Source organism: Lagopus muta, chromosome 6 (assembly GCF_023343835.1).
Source record: "Lagopus muta isolate bLagMut1 chromosome 6, bLagMut1 primary, whole genome shotgun sequence".
Taxonomy (NCBI): domain Eukaryota; kingdom Metazoa; phylum Chordata; class Aves; order Galliformes; family Phasianidae; genus Lagopus; species Lagopus muta.
This window is the reverse complement of record NC_064438.1, coordinates 48,219,052-48,232,085: the sequence shown is the minus strand read 5'-3', so window position 1 is coordinate 48,232,085 and position 13,034 is coordinate 48,219,052. Positions and strand designations below refer to the sequence as shown.

Sequence of the window (13,034 nt, the reverse complement as noted above, 5' to 3'; positions counted from 1 at the left end):
TAGTCTACAGTCCCATATTCCAGGAACTTCTGCATTGCAGGTAGGGTTCATGTTCAAAATAACATTCCTCTATTTTTCAAGCACTGCTTTTCTCATTTTCAGAGGAAAATAAATAAATAAATAAATAAATAAATAAATAAATAAATAAGTAAGCAATGAAATTAGATCAACTTCGCTATACCTACATAATATTTTAAAACCATTTTTCTCCTGAAGCCAATTCAATAGTTTCAGCTCGGTGCTTCAGTTCTGTTACTTCATTTATACTTGCAGCACAGCACTGCAGGTGAATTGCCTTCACCTGTGCTCTCAGGGCTGAGCTGGATTTTTTCCCCAGGTGATCAATCAGTGGTTCAGTCCATGACTCAGCAGTTCCCATACAACACCCTCACAACAATTTGCATATCTTGGCCATTTTTGTCATCTTATCTTTGTAAGCATAGCATGTCCATCCTGTAGTAATCATATGGTATAATCACAGAGCTTTAAGTCATATAGACAAAAAAGAAAAACGAAAAACAAGAAAGAAAGCATTAAGCAAGTGGGTGAGTAGAGTTTGTGTGTACTGAAAGTACAAACTGTTTAGGTGATGGGTATTCAGAAAGTTCATGCACCACATAGGCACAAAGGATTGAAAAAGCCAAAGGTACAAGTCAGAGCCAGGTAATACCTGACAGTGCTACCTAAATGCTGAGTAAATCAAACTTACTTGTATCTGATTTTAAGCCATGCTAGCAATATATATGACTTCTAGTCCATGTGCAATGTAACACAACAGGCAGTGAAACTCCAGCATAGAAATTCTGCCCAAAGAGGGAAGACTCATGCAGAAAGCACAGATGCAAGGCAGCAGCCAAATAAGTCCCAGCCCTATTCACTTTGATCACACATTCATAGCCTGCCTTTATACTGTGGAGCACCATGCAGCAATGTAACAGGTCATAAATTTGACTAATTCAACAGAATGCTGTTGGATTTTTCTCTGGCTGGATTAAGAGTTTAACAAGAAATCCCACAACCAAATGATGGTGAAATCACACAGAAGGAGAGAGGTGGGAAAGTCCTTCTGGAGCCAAGGGCAGCCAACTCACCATCACACCTGCTTAGCCATATCTAGTGAACTGTCTTGTAGGGTTTATTTACAAGAGAAAGCTCTAGAACGCTAATCTGAATTAACATTCCCAAATGAATCAAACTACATTAGATCTCTGCAGACACACTCATTATTAATTAAATCAACCCTATTTCATACTTAGTATAATTTACTTTGATATGAATTAAGCTTAATCAAATTAAGGTCACTTGAACGTTGAATCTGAGAATATATACAATGCTGTAATGTAGTTTACCTAATTTACTCTAAACTCCCATTTTAAGTGATTTAGACTACTTTTCCTTCATGTCTTCCTGCAGAGAACTTTGGAATAGGAAGAGACAACACAGAGTAGCAGAGATGCTGGGAAACATCCCACAGAATCAACACTTTTTAGCTGTCAGTGAAGTCAGTCCCAGGAAAGAAGTGCTTGAGGCTAACATCAACAACTTGAGGTTACGCATGCTCACTCCCCATGATGGCTTTCCTGTCTTCCCATCTTTCTTAACACTCATCTGGAGTGCAGGGGCTGCAATAAGCCAGACCTTGCAAGTCCTCACCTCTGGATCTTCCTTCGTTTGCAACAGCTGAACAGCTGCTAATGGGCCACTTAGCAATGCATGTCCTGAAGAAACCTGAAGCAATCCTCAAGGAAGCTGTGACATTTGATGTGCTTATTTTTTTAACAGCAGGTCACTACAATATTTGAAGCGTTGCTCACTTTAGACATAGCAGCCACCAGAGTTGTTTTCAATAAAATAACAACATAACAATAAAAGCCAACTTCTTTAGGCAGATACATCAAAGCCACTTGTCGTATCTATTCACAGTGGTAAGATTTTATTCTGATTATCCTGTTCCAGTGCTTACAAAGACACCCCTGTATCCACCAAACTTCATGTTCCTGTTATGTGACTCCATTTTTTATCATGAAAGTGATTTTCCTGCATACACAGCTGTGTACACAAATGCACTCTGTCATATCTAGGGCACGAGTCGTCTAACATTTTCTGCAATGCAGGTACCATCTGTGAAGCTGAACTGCAGTTCGGGACTATCATATTGACACGTGTGTTGGGGAAATTGGAGATGGAAATTGATATTAGATTATAATCCTACTGCATTCAGATGGAAGACCAGTGGTGACAGCTGAATGCACGATGCAGGAACGGCACTCACCTGCATACCTCCCAGCAGGCCTGAGACATGCCCTTGTGGGCAATCATTGCTCTTTTATACTTGTTTCCATCCTCCCCAGTGTGCTGCCTGGCTCAGTCTCCTCTTTGCTATTTCTGCAACACTCTCATATTGAATGCCATGAAATTTTAAAATAGTGTGCTGGCTCAGGGTTTTTGAGATTGCAGAGGGCTGCAGTCACGCAGTTCTGGCACTATTTTTGCTTAGCAACTCAGGATAGAAGGGACACCAGGCCCTTGGGCAACATCCTGCAGACCACAAAGCACGGAGCACTCCCTGGGGCCAAGACATGGGCCCCTTGCTACACGCACAGACGTGTAAGTGAACTTCTCAGTTACCCTAAATGCACCACTGAAGCAGTTCTGCCCATCTTTTCGTTCACTTCTCACTTCCATTTATCCATTTGAACTCCCAAAAGGAAAGGAGCAGCCTCACCACAGTGCTCCACCAGCCCCAGTCCTCACAAGGACTTACAGCAGGCAGGAATCGGGTAGCTCTGCACTTCCTTCCTACAGCTAAAGAATTTCTCCTGCTGAGCTCTGCCCTCAGCTGAAGCAGCCAGCCCTCACTGCTCCATTAGGCCTCAGCTCTGCCAATATTGCACACATACTTAAATTTATTACGGTCACTGGTCTTACCACCATGGTCATTACGTTCACAGACATCAAGGATGCTGCTGCCAGTAATAAGGTCAAGAATGCATGCAAGCCCTTTCCCGAGGAGCAGTCATGCTGCAGCAGCAGCCTACGGTGTGGGAGGTGGGAAGGCACTCAAAATCCTATTCTTTCACTATAGCTACTCTACATAGAGAGCATCCATCCCAGCACTGGGTTACTCGTGGAGGCACAAGACTGTGCCATGAGTCACGGATCCCATCAGTAGCAGCTGACAAAGTAGCACTGCAATGAACTCCTCTAATGGAAAACATAGGGAGTACTGGAGCCAAACTGAAGGATGTAACTCTGTATTCCATTAATTCACAAATAGCCCTCAACACCAGGCTAGCCAACCAACTAACAGGGAGAGCGAAAAGACATGTTATTAGGTGTATAGGTAAAATAAATATGTAAGCCCATGCTCTCTCTTTCATTAACCTAATTAGTCAAATAAATTAATCACCTGAAAACAGCAAGCTGCTTTATTGGGATGACTCAAAACCCTTACTTCTTAATGTAACAGCTGTGGGATCTAAAATTGACTAAGATTTACCTAGACAGTGTATTTAGTTATTTAATAGAAAGATTAGCACGCAAATGTATTGCAGCACTCAACACTAATTCATGATAAAGTCAGAATATTAGAGTTACCTCATTATGTCAAAATATGCTAGCCCCGTATTTCTCTCATTTTAAATCATAAATCCGTTTCAAAAAGGAATTCACAGATTATCTCAAATTCCAGAACTGTTTGGCAGGTGGGAACAAGAGCAACAGACAAAACAGAGCAGTTTAGTAAAATGATGGTTTTACTATTAAAAACATTTTAACTGGTAATGACAGCAGTAAAGAGCTAATGGGCAGAGATGTATATGGACAAGCTGTGTGAGAATACATACATGTGTGTTTGATTTTAACTTCCTTGTTTCCAATTTTAAAGACTTTTGAAGGAATTTTTTGAACTCTTTTGATGTCCTCTGGACCACAAACCACAAGTTGAGTAACGCTGGTCTGCTCAGTGCTGAAGTCATGCTCCTGGTCATCCAGCAGACATGTAGCAGATTTATTTCCAGCTACAGCTTCTTCACTTGTATTTACTTATTTAAGCTAACCTTTTGTGCTGAGAATTCAACAGCCTCAGCAGTTGCTGCTGCACATGGGGGAGCACATGCAAACATTACACACATGCAGCATCCCTGCAGCCGATATTCTGGTTTGTGCGCGGCTAAGGAAAAAAAGGATGAAGCATGCAATTAAACGGATTACAGAGACCATGGGCCTACTTCCAGCTAATACCATTTCAGTGTATTTTCTAGATCCCCTCATTACTGAGGGAGTGGCTTAGTAAGGAGGGATAAAGCATGGAGGCACTGGGAGGAAGCAGCACTCACTAAGCAGCAGCAGCAGCGAATGATGGGAAAAGAAAATAAAAAGGAGAAAGGAACAGACAGCAATATGGAGAACACAAGGAAGCTTGCTGTAATGCTTACTGATTAGGATAAATACGCTCTTTGTCCTCTGAAATGCTTTCCAAACAGAAATCTCCATTCTAGCAAACCAAGAACTTCAACAGGATCAGGTTTAGGCATATCCTTAAATCCTGCCCTAAAAGGAGACCTAACTAGTTAACCTTCTTAACTCCCCTTCAGGTAAGCATTGTCATCCTGCAGCAGATTAAACAAAGGAAGCCCAAAGGTTAAGAGATACAGCAGCCACAGAGTAGCCAGGGAAGCATGGTGCATCTACACCAAGGGCTCACCACAGCCAAGCTCCCAGCCTGGGCCTGGCCCAAATCACCTGCTGGCCAGACCCAAACTTTCACATCCTCATGCTGCAGCACCCACAGCATCCTACAGCACCCTTGCAATCACAGCACGACGTTAAGCTGAGCTGCACTACATAGCTTAAGTAAATCACAGCAAAACATGTCTATCCTTCTCACCACCTCTTCGAGCCAAAGAAAGAGAGAACACTGAGATCTCAAGTTGCAGGAATGACACCTACTGCCTGAGAAATGAATTGCTCACCTAAAAGGTGGTGACTTCAAGGCCATCAGCATGGCTAACTGAGAAATAAAACCCTCCACCACGAACTCAGGTGGGCAGTATTTTGTCTGAACTGGAAGTGTGGTTGGTAGTTAGAAAGTGTTCCTTCATGTTGCCAGCCTGCTATAGGGTTTGTAATGCAAGCACTGGGGAGTCTGGGCTAAAGAATTTGTGGAACAGCAAGACTGTCACCTTAGTGAAAGCCAACAAGAACTTCTGGTGGTGCCTTGGCTTCCCATCCTGTATACACCTGGTGTATATGGAAGATGTGAGCTACCTTCTGTGTTTGTATGCAAGGACTTCTTGGTCAGGATCACCCCACTGAACCTCAAATGGCCAACTTGACACAGCTAGGGGTGAGAGAAACCACAGCACACACACAAGCCAAAGCTGAACTTGAAGCAAACATCAGGCCTTGAAGCCTACTTTTGGAAGGCAAATCAGAGCTTTCTGACCCCCATATCTCTCTCTCACTCAATGATTGTGAAATACCCTGTGAAATGTAATGCTTTATCCATCACCATCATAGAATCATTAAGGTTGGAAAAGACTTCTGAGATCACCTAGTCCAACCATCCTCTTACCACTAATATTGCCCACTAAACCATTGCCCAAAATACCACATCTACCCTCTTCTTGAATACCTCCAGGGATGGTGACTCAACCAGCTCCTCGTGCAGCCTGTACTCGTTACCACTCTTTCTGAGGAGAAATTTTCCCTAACATCCAACCTGAACCTTCCCTGGTGCAATTTAAGGCTTTTACATCTCACCCTATTGCTGTTACCTGGGAGCAGAGGCCAACCTCCACCTCACTACAACCTCTTTTCATGCATTTGTAAAGAATCTCCACTGAGCCTCCTCCAGGCTGAACAATCTCAGCTCCTTCAGCCACTCGTAAGATTTGTGCTCCAAATCTGTGATGCTGCAGAATGGCATTACTGTCAATCAGAAATGAGAAGGAGGTTTCTAATCTCCAATTTTTGGTAGGGACTTTCCCAGCCTGTTTTCTGCGATTAAAAAACAATAATAATAATAGATATTGTTAAAGCTTTGATATCTCTGAATTCAAGAATCCTCTTGAAAAGACTGTCACTGCCATTCTTTGTGTTTGCCGCAATGCAAAAGTCTCATGGGAAGAAAAGTTCTATGTTGGTAAATATTCCAGAAATGACAGGGGGGGATGGGGATGGGGAGGGGTGGAAATGTTTTCAATTTCTGTTTTCAGTTTCACACAGTCACAGCCCAGTCTGAGCCACACTTTGAGCATCACTGGGAGATGTGCAAGCATACCCATGGCCACGGAGCTGTCACTGGGAGAACTGCCAGTTACTTTGGTGTGCAGGATGAACCACCAGGTTACGTCACTTCCTACAGCTGGAAACACCTCCCAGGCACCAGACAGCACACCACTGGTGTGCCAGGAGCAAGGTGGATAAGCCCATGCATGGCCATGAGCTGCTGTGCTTCCCTGGGGACCCATCACTGCCGAGCCACCCCAGCACGTCTCTCAGTCACTTCCCCTCATTACAACGCATTAGATCATAAAGCAGATGAGATGGAAGTCTTGGGGAGGTGGCTGCACGTGAAACCTGCCTAAGGGAGAAGGATGAGATAGAGGAGCAGGGGCACGGCTACCTCCCCTGGTGCTGCTGAGAAACAGGGCTGAGGAAAAGAGCAAGTGGGAAAGGACGATGGATCCCAAGTGTTCTGAAATGACCATGAAGTAAGCAAAGCATATGTCCCAAAACTCTGCACCCTCCTGTAGGAACAACAGCAGTGTGCACTGCCCATCCTCTGCAATGAAGGACACCACCAGAACATGACCTTAGATTTTTATATTTTTTTTAAGTGTAAATAAAAACCCTGAGATTCAGATGCAGATTCAGCAAAGAAACATATCTACACTGAACTTCTCAGCTACAGAAAATCCATAGCTCATTTAATTTCCTTTATTTTAGTTCTGTAATTATTAGCACTGAACATTAGTCAGGACTCATTTCACTTCGGCAGCAGTTTTATCTTTGCTAAAGAGATTTGATATTACTCATCTCACACGGTGCCCAGAATTGAGAGAAACTATGATGGATAGCAAGGAAAAAAAAAAAAAAAAAAAGGAAAAAAGAAAAAAAAAAGGAAAGAAATCACAAAACTGCTAATCTGCAAGGTGAGAGTGCTTTTTTTATTCTTTTTTTTTTTAATATTCTGTGGATTCCTTAAAAAATAAAAAATTAAATACTTACAAAGAGAGCAGTAGGACACTGTCAAAAGCAAGCAGCTAAGTACAAAGAAGGAATATGCAGACACCTTTAATCACAATACACTTCTAACAGAGCTGCTCTGCATTAGGGTGTCTGATGCATAACAGAGTCTGAGTGAGCCAGAAAAGCACAGAAGTGAAACAGTGCATAAAGCCCCAGCCCTGAGCTGAACAGACATGCACACCCTTGCTTAGAGACCTGCGTTCAGCCTTGACTTCACCATTACATGAATCCTAAAGACTTCAGAAAACAGGGAATGAACACGGAATGAATGGGCTTGCCCCCCGCCACAGCCAACCACTCCCCAAAGACCCCAGCAGTGCTACAGAAGCAGCTTTCCACCAGGAGCACGCTGTCTGTGCTTGGGATTTTGCTGACATGATGACAGCGAAGCCGGGAGGTTTCTCATGCAGTGATTTGAGTAGAGCTGCACAGCATGGATGTGGCTCAGAGAGCCACCAAGCCCCTATAAGGCACTGTGTGACAACATATAGAGCCATGCAAAGGGCAGCAGTCAGAAAACAACCAGACTGTTTCTAAAGTCCCTGAGCTGGACAGAGGGAAATAAAAATTAGCTAAGTACCAAACTGCCCCAGCTTGGAAATCAATTAACAAGTGTTAAAGGACACTTTATGAACCATTTGAGTTTATTATCCACCTCGGGGGATGCTACAACTTCCCTACAGGGAGACCCAGTAAGGTCAGTAACCTCAATTCTGGCGACATTATGGACAGAAACAACATGTCCTGTCTCATTTGTTACAGAGGCAAACAGAAGGAAATAGTAAAAAAATAAAAGAAAAGATAGAAAACAAAGCTGCATACATATAGCCCCAATTAGCATCCAAGCAAATAAAAAGCTCTGGCCAAACTCTGGAGTTACCAACACTTCAATGAACAGGAAATGTGGAAGAAAGCAAAATACTCTTCTGCTTTGTGCTTATCACACCAAAATCTTTGCTTCTTGACATCCAAAACAAGAGGTTTAAGAAGAATGACGAATACATGGTTCCTGTTGCTCAAACAAGTTTATGCCATGAATATAGGACCATACCACGTACAGCCAACCAACAATCACCCTCATCACAGGAAAGAGACAGGGAGGATTTTTCATATACAGTTACATTTAGAGACATCTTCTCAAATATGAGCTAATTCTGTGTCTTGTAAGAGTGAACATAAGTCATTCACGCAATACTTACTTACTACAGCAGTATTTTCATACACTATGAAGTAATAACATCTCTGCACTAGAGCATTTTCCACCCAGGAGTCCTAAATCACTTCTGAGATAGAATATCTATTACATCCTGTTCTGTTCCTAAGGCCGGTGGCGTATCCCCCTTATACATATTTGTATCTTTGAAACGATGACCAAAAGAAATTATCAAGACATAAATGGAAATCCATACTTACAAATGGCAAGCATCCCATAAGCACAATTGTGCAAGGGACAGCAAAGGGCATCTATTCACCACAAAATGCGGTATAAATAAAACACAGCTAGGCAAATGTTTTAAGGTTTTAAATGATTGTGCAGCCTGCCAGGGGCTTTTAGATTAATTTTAGAGCCTGGTCCAGCCCGAGGAACACCCCAATCATCCCAGCTGCAGTGGAGTCAGGCCTCTTCTCCGCTCCTGTGTGCCCCACAGCTCACACCTCCTCTGACGGAGAGCATTATAGTCCTCCAACACGCAGTCTGTACTCATAAAATCTAGAATCATGAAGGTTGAAAGCAACCACTAAGATCACCAAGTTCAACTATCAGCCCATCCCCACCATGCCTGCTAACCACAGCCCTCAGTGCCACATCTGCCCTTTTCCTGAACACCTCCAGAGACGGTGCTCTTTGCACACAGCAGCCCTGCCAACGCTGCTGATCGAGAGGGAGGCAGCAGGGGACAACTTCACTGCCAACCCTGCACTTGGTGACCCACCTCGTTGGAGGCCTCTGAGCAGCACCGCCAGCCGGCCAGGTGAAGGAATACCTTTGCACGGAGCTCCAGGACAATGTTTACATCACACCTCAGGCTCACGCGCTTCTTGGATCTCCCCAGCAACACGATTTTAAGCAAAAGAAGGAAACTAAGCCAAACAAATCGATGCTTGCACCTGGTGATAGCCTTAGGTGTAAATGGAGCCCTAAATGCAGGCAGAGGCTGTCAGCATTCAGTGCACCTCCAGGAGCAAAGCAAACCTTGCAATTGAGGGATCGTGCACCACAGCAGAGCAGCTGTTACTAAGGTTTCCCAGAGCGGTATGACCTTCGTAAAGATAATAATTAAGTGGAAAGAATCACTGGGATTAGGAGCGGGATCGGGGCTGGGTCGCTGCGAGACGTGCAGCCAACTCCGGAATTACCGAGGGCAGAGACGGGCTGGGGAGAGCGGGGACCAAAACAAACGGCTCTTCCTTCCACAGGCAGTTCTCCAGCCGGAGGAAATCGGTGGATTGCTGCTTTCCAGAGACACAATGGACCGACCGACCTCGGAAAGGGGAACTGCGGCTCGCAGCTGACCTACGCCGCTCCGCCGTCCCCGAGGGCGCCGTGCCAGAGGCCGTGCCCCAGGATACGGGCACTAAGCGGAGATCCCCTCCGAGGTGATCCGTCCGACGGACGGAGGCGGCGGCGGCCAAACGTGCCAAAAACGCCGCCGTCCGCTCGCGTTGCCCACGCGGCGAAGGACCGAGAAGCGCCGCGCCGCTACGCCGCCCCTCCGCCTCGCCCCCCGTCCCCGCCGCGCTCACCTCATCTTCCCGGCGGCGGCTGCCGGGGCCCGGGGACGGCGTGGAGCGGGGACTCCTCCGGGCGCCGCCCCACTCGCAGCGCCGGGCCCCGCGGCGCTACCCGGGCAGCGCGGCGGCGGGCAGCCCCTCCGCCGGCCCGGCCATGTTGCCGGCTCCCGCCCGGCTGCGCTGCGTGTGAGTGAGCGCGTGTGGGCAGGACAAAGCCGCCGCCGCCGCCTCCCGCCCCGCTCCCACGCGCGGCGGGGCCGCCCCGCCCCGCGCAGCCTCCGCCGGCGGCCGGGCCCCACGGATGGGTGCCGAGAGATGGGAGCGCCCGAACCGGCGCCGGCTGCAGCGGGAGACCCGAGAGCCGCCCTTCCAGCGCGGAATTTGTGTGGATGGCAGGAACGGCAGAAATCGTATTTCCAGTTAGTACCGCAAGAAGCGGTGCTGTCGGAGCCCGCGCCCTGCCCGCTTGCTCCCCACGCCCTCCCGGCTGGCTGTCAGACGCCTCTGTCCCGCACCCACCTTCCCACGCACCCCGCTCCTCCTGCCGGCACCGCGGCCGTTCGTGGCAGCAGCGTCCCCGCGGGTACGCAGCGGGGTGCTCCCCCGACCCTCATCGCCTCTCTTTGCCCCTTTTCATACACCATCAACTAGAAAAAGATGATGTTGAAAGCACTACCCTCTGTATTGCGTAGAACTGTGCAATCGTTAAGGTTGGAAGGGATCTCCAAGATCATCTTGTCCAAGTGTCAACCTGTCGCCATCGTTTCCACGAGGACCTGGCACAACGGGGCACCAAATACTGCAGCTGTTTCTCATGTTTTTCATATGTAGATCCCTGAAATGTCAGTGTTACTTCTTGAGAGGGCAGAGGCTCTTTAAAAGGAAATGTGCTGATGGTGTCTTGGTGTCTCCCACAGAATCATAGACTATCCCAAGTTGGAGGGAACCCAAAAGGATCACTGAGTCCAGCTCCCAGTTCAGGTGTCACCCCATTTGGACATATAACAAATCCATCCAACAATCATGTAATCACAGATAATCCCACAGCAAGCACCAGGTGGGTATCAAAGATCATAGAACTGTAGACTGGCTTTAGGTTGAAAAATACTTTGAAGATCATTCAGTGCCAAGCCCTGCCGTGGGCTGGCTGCCCCCCACCAGCTCAGGCCACCCAGGGCCCCGTGCAGCCTGGCCTTGGGCACCTCCAGGGATGGGGCACCACCAGCTCTCTGGGCAGCAGTGCCAGGGCCTCTGAGTAGAGAATTTTTTCCAGACATCTAACATAAATCTCCCCTCTGTGTCAGGAACAGAAGCAGTCTGCACCGGGCTGGGAAGCAAAGCAGGGGGCAATGTGATGGGTTAATTCTTCATGCAAGTACTTGGCATTTTTGTTTCTGTGGAAATATAAGGTTTCTATTTATTCAGGCCAGTACAGCATTTATTTTCATTGTGACAGCAGCCTATGCCACTAGAATAAGTACTGCAAAAATCAAGCCCGTAGATTTGATGCCCTGGGAACCTATTTGATCACTGGCTTGTCAAGCCCTGCTGCAGCTGCAGGACCAAATGAAAATACTCTACAGCAATAACAACAACAACAGATGACAGGAGCAGAAATCACAGTACTAATAATGCCTGTGCCTTTTATTCATGGGCTTGCTTGTTCCTTGGTAGCTAATGCATATCTAATAACTGCTATTTCCAATGGCCATTAAGATGTTCAGAAGTTAATTAGGAACAGAGTTACTGCATGGCCAGGGAGGAACCACCTTCTGTGCCTGATTAGCACAGAGATCAGCTTGTGCCCCCCCATCCCACACTGCACCTGTGCACCTCTTTCCCAAGTCATCCAGCAATTGACATGAGCTCGTGGGCAATCCTAAAAGCAGAGCTGCCACTATTCCTAAGGAGCCACGTATGTTTGAAACCAAGGCTAACAGCCATCTCTTACAGGCAATTACCCTAAATTTCCAAACACACAATATACTTGGCTTGCAAAACTTAAGAAGTTTGTCAGACCACAGATCTGATGTGCAATTTGCACTGAGTGATGTTGGCTTGTAGAAACCTGCCCGTGTGATGGGGTTGCTGAAGGTTGCAAGCTCATGCAAAAATGAAACCTATTTTCTTATTACTGTCTTCTGCCTAATCTTTGGGAGTTTGGTCACCGACCATCTCATGTGACATATGTGGGTCAGCAGAAGGCAAGGAGGATGCTTATTAAAGTAGAAAATTTCACAATAGTTGTGCTAGAATTTATATCACGATTGAAGAGTGAATTCATACGTGGGCACATTCATCATCTGTTGTGGTTTTTTTCCCCCCATGATTTCTTAAGCCAGGTTTGTAATAGTCATACAGCACATGGCTCAGCGCTGCCATGCCTGACCCTGCTGCCAGGAGGCACCATGCGTGGGCACACCTCTGTGAACTTGTGCAAGATCTGCTCTTGCAAAGGGGTGGGAGCCTGAATTGCCCAAGGCACGGTGTGGGAACTGCTGCAGGAATGCAGAGTATGTGGGGCTGCCGAGCCTTCGTATCAGCCATTTTATTTATTCTCCTATTAGGAAACGAGAGAAAAGCAGAAGAGATGTGCTGTTACACATGCCAGTCTTGCTATCTACTAACAGCACAGAAACAGAAGAGCAGTGTTAGGAACCTATGCAATATTGGAACCCATAAGGCTTTGGTATCAGCATGCCTGGGCTGGTGGTTGTCCTGCCCACTGGTTCTCCCTGTTGTCTGAGGAAATGATTTAACCACGTTCTGCTGGGACAGACTTATGCTGCGTTGCCATAACAAACCTATGCGTTCAAAGAGATTTCAGCCTGTTCCTCTCTATGAGAATGCCTATCAGCCCAGCCTGGAGTCTTGATTAACCCTTCTCTGCCCCAGGGTGACACCTAGGCACATCAGAGCATATTGGCCTCTTGGTGGCCTCGTTCCTGCTCCCCCTAATTGCAAATTCTCTTTCAGGGCCACAAACAACTCTCTGATCCCTCAGGACCTGCCAGCTCCTGGCAGCACCCCAATGGATCTGTCCCCAG

At 46.6% G+C, this 13,034-nt stretch overlaps 1 protein-coding gene across 1 annotated transcript in view; it reads right to left on the bottom strand.

Moving 5' to 3' along the window:
* Positions 1 to 10,132, bottom strand: part of EVL (Enah/Vasp-like) — a 127,503-nt gene extending 117,371 nt beyond the window's left edge. Inside the window, exon 1 of the mRNA XM_048948050.1 lies at positions 10,000 to 10,132. Coding sequence (XP_048804007.1) covers positions 10,000 to 10,004 — 5 coding nt within the window. The 5' untranslated portion in view covers positions 10,005 to 10,132. The remainder of the gene's footprint in view (positions 1 to 9,999) is intronic.
* Positions 10,133 to 13,034: the final 2,902 nt, after the last annotated feature.